The 11,589-nt window shown below is 42.2% G+C and overlaps 2 protein-coding genes across 2 annotated transcripts in view; one reads left to right on the forward strand and one right to left on the reverse strand.

Annotated features, from left to right (window-relative positions):
• Positions 1-11,589, reverse strand: part of TNS3 (tensin 3) — a 312,789-nt gene that overhangs the window by 94,374 nt on the left and 206,826 nt on the right. The window contains exon 13 of the mRNA XM_006876503.1: positions 10,530-10,702. Within this exon, the coding sequence (XP_006876565.1) occupies positions 10,530-10,702 (173 nt within the window). The remainder of the gene's footprint in view (positions 1-10,529; positions 10,703-11,589) is intronic.
• On the forward strand, positions 6,358-6,753 carry LOC102816466 (40S ribosomal protein S15a-like). Its single transcript, XM_006876502.1, has one exon. It carries the CDS (start codon positions 6,361-6,363, stop codon positions 6,751-6,753), a length of 393 nt encoding a protein of 130 aa, XP_006876564.1. The 5' UTR covers positions 6,358-6,360.

The following is an 11,589-nucleotide window of genomic DNA, read 5'->3' on the forward strand; positions in this document are numbered from 1 at the left end:
TTCCTCTACTTGGTATTTACCCATCAGAAATACGAGCCATAACACAAGTAGATATATGCACACCAATGTTCACAGCAGCACTATTTACAATAGCAAAAAGATGGAGACAGCCTAAATGCCCATCAACTGAAGAATGGATAAACAAACTGTGGTACAGACACACAATGGAATACTATGCTACATTGAAGAACAACAAGGAAGCTGCAAGTCATCACATAACATGGATGAACCTTGAGGACATTATGCTGAGTGAAATTAGTCAGTCAGTCACAAAAGGAGAAATACTGCATAGGACCATTATTGTAAAAGAGTAAGAAAAAGAACCCATACTAAAAGGGGGAAAAATTATACATATATTTGCTGATCACCAGAATGTATGAGATGAGAGGAGGGGAGAGATGGAGGGCAAGATAGAGCACAGGGTAGGCAATAGACACAGAATAGCTTCGGTGTGGGAGGGAGTGTGTGTGGGGGCAATACACAAGAAGGGGGAGGGGAATGGAGGAACAAGGCTGATGGGAGAACAGTTAGGCAGATTTGCATGGGCTAAGTGGGACAGAGGTAAATGATGATGTACACACAATCTTGGAACAACAGGGCTCCAGGATACAGGGATTGAGGCATGGTTTGAAGGGGTAAAAGAGGGGAATAATGTTAAGATGCTGGGCTGTGTTTTGAATCTTGGTTTCCCTTGCCTACTATTGTAAAACAGACACTTGAAGGGGAGAGAAAAGAACACCCAGAATCATCACAATGAAAAGCTTATGAGTTCATCTTCAGCCTATAACTGATTGGAATACCTAAAAGGGAGCTAGAAGTTGCTCAGTGAAAGAGGCTTCCTGTGGAGCTTTTGTATTGCATAAGACCATAGGTGGAATCCCGAACCCCATCCAGAATCGTCTAAGGTGGGGAATTTCCACCTGAAAGGACAAGTAGACCAGCTTGGAGCGGCTAGAAGAACAGAAGATATTTTGTGAAAGAAAAATCGGCAGGAAAAGTCAAAAACAGTAACGGCAGTCTGATTGACTACTACAAGAACAAGCAACCTGTTTGCCCGGGCGCCATTACAGCAAGTGGCCGGGTCCCCTCAGCGCACAAATTCCCTTCCAAGACTGAGCCTCGGGGACATACACAAGCAGGCAGGTGGTCTGGTCGGTGACTGTTGGTCACCGATAAGGGGAGAGGGGGAAAAACAGCAATGAAGTTGGGAGCTGGGTCCGACCACATTTAATAGACCCCTGTGAGCCCTGGTGGAGATCTGGTTGGCCAGCAGTATAGCAACACCCGGAGACTCCTGGGCCCAGAGGCAGTGACATGGCCACAGAGGACTAGAGCAGAGAGTGAAGCGTCCAGCTGATGCGAAGTGAGGGGAGATGCACAGGAACACCCATACTTGCAAATAGTACCCACTTGACCTAGATTCAACGACTGGATGATCAGAACTCAACTAGAAGAAAAAAGAAGAGGGGGAAAAAAAAAGAGTAACCCAGTACAATCTGATGAACTTTACCTATACTTATGGATCTAGTAGCTCAAAAAAAGGGAACAAATCTTTACAGCGAGGATCACTCCCAGCCCATTGGTACACAGGGCTGACAGGGATGGGCAACTTGGATATTAGCTGCCCAAAATGGGGGGTGGTGTCTATAAAGGCAAGAAGCTTTTAAGAGGGAGTCTGGTTCCAGATGGGGTGGGGGAAGGTAGAATCTCCATGGAATGGTTTCCAATTTGTTGGGATGGGGCTAGTGAAAAGAGATGGGGATAAGACTCTTGTGGTACAATAGTGAATAATTGCTATCAGGACTTACTGTGTAGGTCAGAAATGTAAAGGTAGATATTCTGTAACAAAAGGTGGGGACTGACTGATTTTAGAGTCCAGGAGCAGAGGTCCCTGGGACCATCAAGTGAGAAGGGTGAAGTGCGGGACCCTACCTAGGGAAGCAGTGATGCCAGTAATGGAGGCAGAAACAATGATGTGGAGAGATGGAGCAGTTGGGGACTCTGGACTCAGGGAGGGAGGTGGGCTGTGTGCTGACGACCGGGGGGCAGGCCTGTAGTGTACCCTTTGATTGTTTGATGGTGCATGGAGGGGATTGTAATCATTGCAATGAAACGATATATGATAGTATAAATGTAAAACTGATGTTCTCTCATGTAAGCACACATAATTCACAATAAAAACTTAAAATAAAAAAAGAGCAAGATGAGGATAGAATGATCGATGGGATTAAGGTGATGATTTGGATTAGAACTGGAAGATTTAAACAGATCTTGTATGAAGTGGTTGTATCTCCCTTAACTGAATGTATTATTAGTTTGTATATTATGATTAATTGTGGAACACTCCCTCTACATGCTATTGTAAACTGGAAGGTGTTCACGTTTGGCCTTAGGTCAGTACTGATTGGACATAACTATATGGAAACAATTAGAATTGCTCAAACCTACTCAGATTGTTAATCTGAAACAATACAGGATATCTGGCGGACAGAAAGAGATTCGTGTTTCGATTAAAGCCATGCTAAAGGTTGCAGTGTTGGTGCCAACAAATTGTCTCTACCACAGTCCCGTGTGGCCTGGGAACAAGACAGGTGGCTCATGGAGACCGAGAGTAGACTATCAAGCTAGAAATAATGCCACCTGTAGCTTCAGCTGTTCCAAACACGGTATCAACAGTGCAGAAAAAGCAGCAGGCTCAAGGAGACTGATACTCAGTGACTGAACTTGAAAAGGCCTGTTTTCCATTCTAATCTAAGAAAAAAAATCAGCCACAATTTGCTATCATGCGGGAAGGATCCCGTTAGAAGAGACTTGGACTTGGTGCCGATCTCAAGATATGTTCATTTAAAATATGGAAGAACAAGCTTGGGCGGATTTGAAACAGTGAAGACTCACATGACCAAAAGAGGCTGGTTAATAAATCCAACAAAACCCCAGGGCACTGTCCAAACAGTGAAATTCTTGGGAATAACTTGGGCTGGAGCCACCTATGACGTTCCACAGGCCCCCAGGACTAACTTGCTGTCAATACCTAACCAAAAAACTAAGCAGGAGGCCCATTTAGTAGGTGTATTTGGATTTTGGTGGACAACTGTCCCACATCTGGGAATACTACAGCAGGTTACGGCAGAATTATAGAAAACCGTCTCCTTCTTCTTGCCATCAGGCTTTATGACCTACATTCAGACATGATTTTGTAGGCGTCTGCCACACATGTTCATGCGTACTGGGGCTTATGGCTAACACCTGAGAACACTGCCCTACAGTGACGATTCTGGACAAGAAAACGTCTGATGTTGCAGCATGATACATGCTATTGGAAAGGCAATCACTTGCCTGCTACAGAGCTTCCATCAAGGAAGTAGGACAGGACATAAAATCATCATGAAACCTGAGATACTATTATTGTGTTGAGTGATGTTGGAGAAACACTTGAATAAGGAAGGCAGTGTCCAAATAGTTCCATAATAAAAATGGAAATGGTTCATATAGGAACAAGCTATATGGGGAATGTAGGAAGGCACCCACCGTGTCCAGGGGCATGTAGCCTCTTTTCCCACAGGTCTTACAGTAGTACAACCTGAAAAGCTACCGGAGCCCACTGGCACATGGACAACACATTATGAACAACTTTCTTCTCTTCAGCAGAAGTCTGCTTGATTCATGGATGGCAGACGGTAAGACCCTCATTAAATAAAGTAAGAAAATGGGATGAACTGCTTGCTGTCCTCTTAGCTGTGATGGGAGACATGGGCAGTGGTGAGAGCCCGTATATTTTAGTTTTTACTGATTCATGGGCAGGGGCCAATGGGCAATAGAAAACATGACTACCAGAGTTGATTGTGTTGCATGTTGCTGTAGCGTTGGAAGCTCTATGCCACCAATATTTTAAATACCTTCAGGATCAATCTATGGGATCAACAGAGCTTATAGACTACAACAGACTAGGAAGGAGGAGAGACTCACTACTGGATGTTTATCCACTGAAACCCTTATGTGTAGCAGTGGTTCATTATCAGATGTAGTGCCAGGAGATGAAAACATTATGAACAACAGCAGAACACTGTCAGAAATAGCGCCACAAGATGAATTCCTGAGGTTGGGAGGCACTCAAAATGTGAATGGAGAAGAGTTGCCTCTTCAAAGTAGAGTTGACCAAAATGACATGGATGGAGCAAAGCTTCTGGAACCTTCATTTGCTGATGGGACACAATTCAAAATGAGGACAAATAGCAGCAAGCAGCCACTAATAATTGGAACATGAAATGTACTAAGAATGGATTTAGGAAAATTGGAAATTATCAAAACAGATATGAACACATAAAGATCAATATCCAAGGCATTAGTGAGCTGAAATGGACTGATTTTAGTCATTTTGAATTAGATGATCATATGGTTTACTATGCTGGGAATGACAAATTCATGAGGAATTCATCAAAAAGAACATTTCAAGATCTGTCTTGAAGTATAATGCTGCCTTTGACTAGATAATCTATATATGCCTACAAGGAAGACTAGGAGTACAGTGGCTCTGTAGGATAAACACTGGACTTTAAACTACCTGCCGCTCCAAAGGAGAAAGATGAGACTTTATACTGCTGCAAAGATTTATAGCTGGGAAACTCTTTCTGGTGTAGCACCATAGGATAAGCACTAGACCACAAGGTTGGTTTGAACTGCGAGGCTAGCAGTTCAGATTCAACAGCCGCTCCTCAGATACCCTATCTAGAGAAGTCATGAGTCAGAATAGGTTAGATAACACTTAACAGCAACAATGGTGGCTCCATTCGATAAGCATTAGATTATGAACCATGAGGTCCGTGACTTGAGCCTGCCAGTTGCTCCATGGAAAACAGATGACGTTTTCTTTTCCTGCAAAGATTTAAAGCCTTGGAACCCCTACATAGTATGAGTCAGAACCAACTCGATGGCACTTAACAACGATAAGGAATCAGAAGTGACTAGACTGCACGTAAAAACAACAACAAAAAGAAAGACCCGTTAATACAACTATTATTCAAATTTTTGCACCAATCACGAAAACTACTTAGGATGAAATTGAAGAACTCTACCAACTTCTTCAGTCTGAAATTGATCGAACATGCAATTAAGATGCATTGATAAGTACTGGTAATTAGAATGCAAAGGTTGAAAACAAAAAGGAAGGATCAGTAGTTGAAAGAAAAATATGGCCTTGGTGATAGAAATGATGCTGGATATCACCTAATCTAATTTTTTTAAGACCTATGACTTATTTATTGAAAATATCTTTTCGAACAACATACACATGGACCTCAACAGATGGACTACACAGAAATCAAATTGACTACACCTGCGGGATGAAACAGGAAAAACACAATATTATCAGACAAAATAAGACCAGGGACAGAGTATGGAACAGACCATCAATTGCTCATATGCAAGTTTAGGCTGAAGCTGAAGAAAATTAAAACAAGTCCACAAGAGCCAAAAAACATGACCTTGAATATATTCCATGGACCACCATCTCAAGAACATATTTGAGGCATCAGACACTAATGACTGAAGACCAGAAGAGTGGAGGGTGGACATCAAGAACATCATACATGAAGAAAGCAATAGGTCAATAAAAAGATGAGAAAGAAAGAAAAGGCTAATATGGATGTCAGAAGAGAGCCTGAAACTTGCTCTTGAGCACAGATTAGCTAACGCGAATGGAAGGAATGATGAAGTGAAACAGCTGAACAGAAAATTTCAAAGGGCAGTTTGGGAATGCCAAGCATTATAATGAAATGTACAATGACCCGGAGTTAGAAAACCAAAAGGGAAGAACATGATCAGTATTTCTCAATCAGACAGGACTGAAGAAAAATTCAAGCCTCAACTTACAATATTAAAGGATTGAATGGGGAAAATATTTGAGGATGCAGAAAGCATCAAAAGAAGATGGAAGGAATATACAGTCACTGTACCAAAAAGAAATGGTTGATGTTCAACCGTTTCAAGATGTAGCATCTGATCAAGAACAATGGTACTGAAGGAAGAAGTCCAAGCAGCATTGAAGCATTGGCAAAAAACAAGGTTCCAGAAACTGATGGAATGCAAATGGAAATATTTTTTAAAAACTCATGAAACACTGACGTTGTTCACTCATCTATACCTAGAAATTTTGAAGCGATCCATATTTGTGCCCATTCCAAAGACAAGCGACCCAACAGAATATAAAGATAGGCAATCCAGCAGAATGAAAAGAGAAGTTACCCAATGAAAATGTGAACATCATTGAATAATATCAGTAATATCACATGCAAGCAAAATTTTGCTGAAGACAATTAAAAATGGTTGCAACAGCTCTTTCCACCATTTTTCTGTGCCGCCATCATGGTGTGCATGAATGTCTTGGCTGACACTCTTAAGAGCATCAATAATGCCAAGAAGAGGAGCAAACGCCAGGTTCTTATCTGGCCGTGCTCCAAAGTCATCGTTCGGTTCCTGACAGTGATGATGAAGCATGGTTACACTGGTGAATTTGAAATCATTGTTGATCACAGAGCTGGGAAAATCGTTGTGAACCTCACTGGCAGGTTAAACAAGTGTGGCGTGATCAGCCCTCGGTTTGACGTGCAGCTGAAAGACCTAGAAAAGTGGCTGAGTAATGTGCTCCTGTCCCTTCAGTTTGGTTTCATTGTACTGACGACCCCAGCTGGCATCATGGACCACGAGGAAGCAAGACAAAAACACACAGGAGGGAAAATCCTGGCATTCTTTTTCTAGGGATGTAATACATACAAATAAAATGCCTCAACTGGAAAAAAAAAATATAATGGTGGCAACAATACATTGATAAGGAACTGTCAGAAATTTAAGTCAGATTCAAAATGGAATGGGACTAGGGATATCATTGCTAATGTCAGATATATCTTGGCTAGAAGCAGAGAATACCGGGAAGGTGTTTACTTGTGCTTTATTGACTATGCAAAGGCTTTCGACTGTGAGGATCATAAAAAGTTATGGAAAAACATTGTGAAGAATGGGTATCCAGAACACTTAACTGTGCTCCTGAGGAACCTTTACATAGACCCAGAGGCAGTTGTTAAGACTGTCATCAGCATTGGAAGTAGACTCATTGACAATCTGAAACATGCAAATGATACAACTTTTCTTGCTAGAAGCAAAGAACACAAATTCTTAAAGGTGAAGGTCAAAGACTATAGATTCAATATGGATAGCACCTCAAAGTAACGAAAAGAAAATTATTCCCAACTGGATTAATAAATAACATCAAGATAAATGAGAAACGATTGAAGTTGTCAAATATTTCATTTTGCTTGGATTTGAAATCAATACTCATGGAAGCAGCAGTCAAAAAATCAAATGACAAATTGCACTCTGCAATCTTTAAAGTTAAAGAGCAAAGATGTAAGTTTGGAGACTAAGGTGAGCCTGGCCCAAGTCACGGTATTTTCTATCGCCTTATATGTATGTGAAATTTGGACAACGAATAAGTAAGACCATAGAACAATCATTGCATTTGAGTTGGAGAGAATATTAAAACTACCAAAGACCACCAGAAGAACCAACAAATGTGTCTTGGAAGAAGTACAACCAGAATGTTCTTTGGATGCCAGGATGATATGACTTTGTTTCTTATACTTCGGATACGTTATCATCAGGAGGGATTAATTCCTGGATAAGTAAATAAAGTGGAGGGTCAGGAAAAAAGTGGAAAACTCCCCAAAAGATGGATTGACCCAAAAACAGCAGCACTGGGCTCACATACAACAAAAGCTGTGAGATGGCGCAAGACCAGGCAGTGTTGTTCTGTTGTGTATGGGGTCACTAGGAGTTGGAACCCGTAACAACAAGGTGTGATGCAAGGACCTATACAAAGCACTCTGGGAAGTTAAAGGGCACATCAAAGCAGGACATGCTGTTGCCCAGAAGAAAGAACCTTCTTCCTGGATCAGGTGATTGGAATCAGCAAGTGGCCAATTGTGTCCATGAAATGAATGGACATGGGGGTTCTATAGCAATGCAGAGATCCATTCCTCATGCTTCCTCTGAGGTGCAAAGTGCCACTAAGGACTGCTTTGCAAGTAAGAAAGACAGAGCGACAGATGGATATGGGCAGAGTCTTTGAGGGAAAGACCTTGCACACAGTTTTCAAGTGGATTATATCGGGCCAATGACACCGTGAAAACAGATGGGGACAGATGGGTCCTCATAGGAATAGATGCTCACTCTGGACTAGACTTTGCATACCCTGTAGTAGACATAGATGACAAAAACATCATCAAAGGATGAGGACAAAAGATTCTGTACCACCAAGTTATATTTCCTCAGACCAAGGAACACAGTTTATAGTCCCCATGGTGTAACAATGGGCCGAGAAACATCATAATAAATGGACATTCCATGTTGCATTCCAACCTCAGTGTAACAGTGTGCTAGAGAATTAGAATGAGCAATTGAAACAGTGGTTTCCTTTGTTTAATGGGGGAAGATGAAAGCGTGGAGTGCTGCTTCACATGCCTTCATGAATGTATGCTCACATTCAATACATGGTGGTGAAAGACGCACACTACTGGATAGATTCTTACATTTCTCGGGGGGTCAGGGAAGAAGGGGCGTGGGAGGATGCTGATGCCACCGTACAGTTATTTCCCACATCATCTTAAACTGTTTTTTGTTTTTTTTTGGTACCAGATGCTGCATTCCCAGAACCAGGGATTCAGCTGTGAGTGTCAGAGTAGGGGTGATTGCTCAGTAGGAGAATATAACTATAGCCCTGGAGCTATATGCCAGAATTCCTAAGGGCCTTCTGGGACGTCGTATTGTACCTTCACCCCATTTGGCAAAATAGGGTTGACAGTGAATTGTATCATATTATCTAGTGGTCGAGATAGCCCATTAGTCTTACACTTATGTAACCCTACCCACCATGAATGGGAGTGGAATGAGGGGAAAGCACTTGTTTACCAGCAATCTAGACTGGCACAGCAGGTAAAGCTAATATTTCTTGTCAAGGTAGGAAGGTTTGGGTAAAAAGAACTGACAAATGAAAGGAAGGAGCAATACTAGCTGAAGATAAGAGAATGAACTAATGGCTTATGCAGCAGAGGAAATCTCACATTATGTCGATATCTCAAGAGAGACTCAGAGTAATGGAATAACCTTCTCTCAGTTAAAACTTTATCAGGGCCAAGGGTGAAGAGGAGACAAATTTTTGGAGCACCTGATCAAATCAAACAGCAGACCTGATTGGCTGTTAGCTGACTAACTTCACCCAAGTGAAGGACTTACTGTTTATGAGTGACTTTGGTAAAATGATATGGTGGGGGAAGTTAATCCTTTAAGTATGAAAGGGTCAATGGTTAGAAGAGTCCAAGGGTGGTCTGCAGACAACTAATTATTTATTTATTAAGACCCTTCTAGCCATATTGTTCCACTCTGTGATGTATTGTAAACTTTTGCCTCTATACTTGTGATTACGCACTCATTTGGAAGTGAGTTGTTAATGAGGCAGGGACTAAGGAGTAAGGATGCTCCCACCTTAGTAGAGTGTGTACCCTAAGTCACCACCCTTAGTGTTCCTTAGTGGCATGAGTGGAGTCCAATATATGGAAATGCTTTTTGTGAGGTTCACTCTCTGGCTCTGGTTCTTGAATTTTGTTCATCTCATCTGACCTCCAGTTCATGGGACTTGATCTGATTCACGAGCTCCAATAGCCTTGTGTATCAATAGACCTGCTAATTTGGGTTCCTTAGCCCCTGACACTATGTGAGTGAAAAGATTGATCCAGACTGACCTCTGAACTGTGAGTTTGGGACTTGCCAGACTCCACAATTTTGTGAGCCATTATCTTTTGACAGTTGTGAGTTCTGTGAGACGCGGCAGCACAATGCCCAACCCTGGGATATGAGAGGGGGAAGAATGTTGACTGATATCAAGGATTATGGAGTGGTATAACATGTTGGTAAGATCATGCTGGGTAAGATGGAGGGTCAGAGAAAAAAGAGGAAGACCCCCAACGAGATGGATCAGCCAGGTGGCGTCACTGATGGTGTCAAGTGTGGCAGCGGCAGTGAGGTTGGCCCAGGATCGGACATTGTTTCGTTCTGCTGTGCATGGGGTCGCTATGAGTCGGTGTCGACTCGATGGCACCTGACAACAACAACGTAACATGTTGGAAAAGTTAGACATTTGGTATCTCTTCAACCTCCACCTCACAGGGACCAGCCTTATGCTTATCTTTCTGAAATAAATTATTCATGCCCCCTCCTCACCACGCTACGACTATTTTGGGGGTGAGCCAGAATTCATACTCAGGTCCATCTATTGCAAACCTTAATAACCACACCACCTGGTTTTCAAAGAAGAAACATATGTTGTGAGACATGAAGGGAAAGCCGGATAGGAAGGAAGGTGACGGTAAAGGTATTTTAAACTCCCAGACCCAGCACGATCTAATTAACCCTGAGGTCTGGGATATGAATGTGATTGAGATTTGGGAAATGGTGAGGTCAGACTTTGAGTTCCTGGTATCTACCTCTTTGGTGTCCGCTGAAGAAAGGAAAGATGTAAGACTTGGATCTTGGTCCATACCGGTGGTCTTTCCCCAACTGCATTTGGAAAAGGATGGCTGTTGATCAACATCACTATTATACTGCCCCAGGCTCAGCTTCCGGAGTCTTCCATCCAAGGAGTCATCCCCTATAGAGCCTGTCAGGAAAAAGGACACACTGGCTTTAGCAGACCATGAAAACTTACGATTCAAACATGATGATGAAACTTCTAGAAGACTTTCATATCTCATTATTGTCAGACATGGGTTACTACTAGAAGACACAAGGCCAGTTCACACCAAGGTATGCCTCCAATGGGGACAGCAGCCCGGAGAGGGAGGTCAGAGTGCAGTAACCCCAAAATGAACCCTCCTGCAGCACAGCTTGACCTTCCAAACAGATTCTGGCAAACAGGATTGTATCTCCCAGGCCTGGGACAGGGTGTGGGAGCATAGACATGACACAACGGAATACTAGGAAGTGCCTCTGTGTCCCTAGCACTGGTTGTGAGCCTGTATGCTCTGAGGCTGTGAATGAAGCATCTCCACACCTTGGAAACCTTATATAGGGTCACTATGAGTCGGAACCAACTAGACGGTACTCAACAACATATCCTATAGTGAATCCTTGCGGAGCACTGCAACTCCTCCAGGATCATTAAATTCATAGCAATGAGTAATCCAAGTGGCAAAAACTCTTCAAAATAAGCATGAATATAGAAAACACTCTGTTTCCAGAACTTTCCTATGTAAGAAATGCCTCAGGTTGCATTCCTCTGGACCAAATCAGATTCTGTTTTTTTGAGGGGGTTGGAAATGAAAAGCAGAACTGGAGCTTGTATTTTTAGACCCCTTAAAAGATAATTCTCTTTTAGTATGGATTACAACTCAATGTAAAGAAACAAAAATCATCACAAGTGGACCAATAAACATCATGAGGGAGAAAAGACTGAAGTTTCTCAGGAGCTCATTTTACTTGGATCTACAATGATTGCTCATGGAAGCAGAAGTCAATACATCATATGATATTTTGCATCAGATAAAT

Source organism: Chrysochloris asiatica, unplaced genomic scaffold, assembly GCF_000296735.1.
Source record: "Chrysochloris asiatica unplaced genomic scaffold, ChrAsi1.0 scaffold00384, whole genome shotgun sequence".
In the NCBI taxonomy this organism is placed as follows: Eukaryota; Metazoa; Chordata; class Mammalia; order Afrosoricida; family Chrysochloridae; genus Chrysochloris; species Chrysochloris asiatica.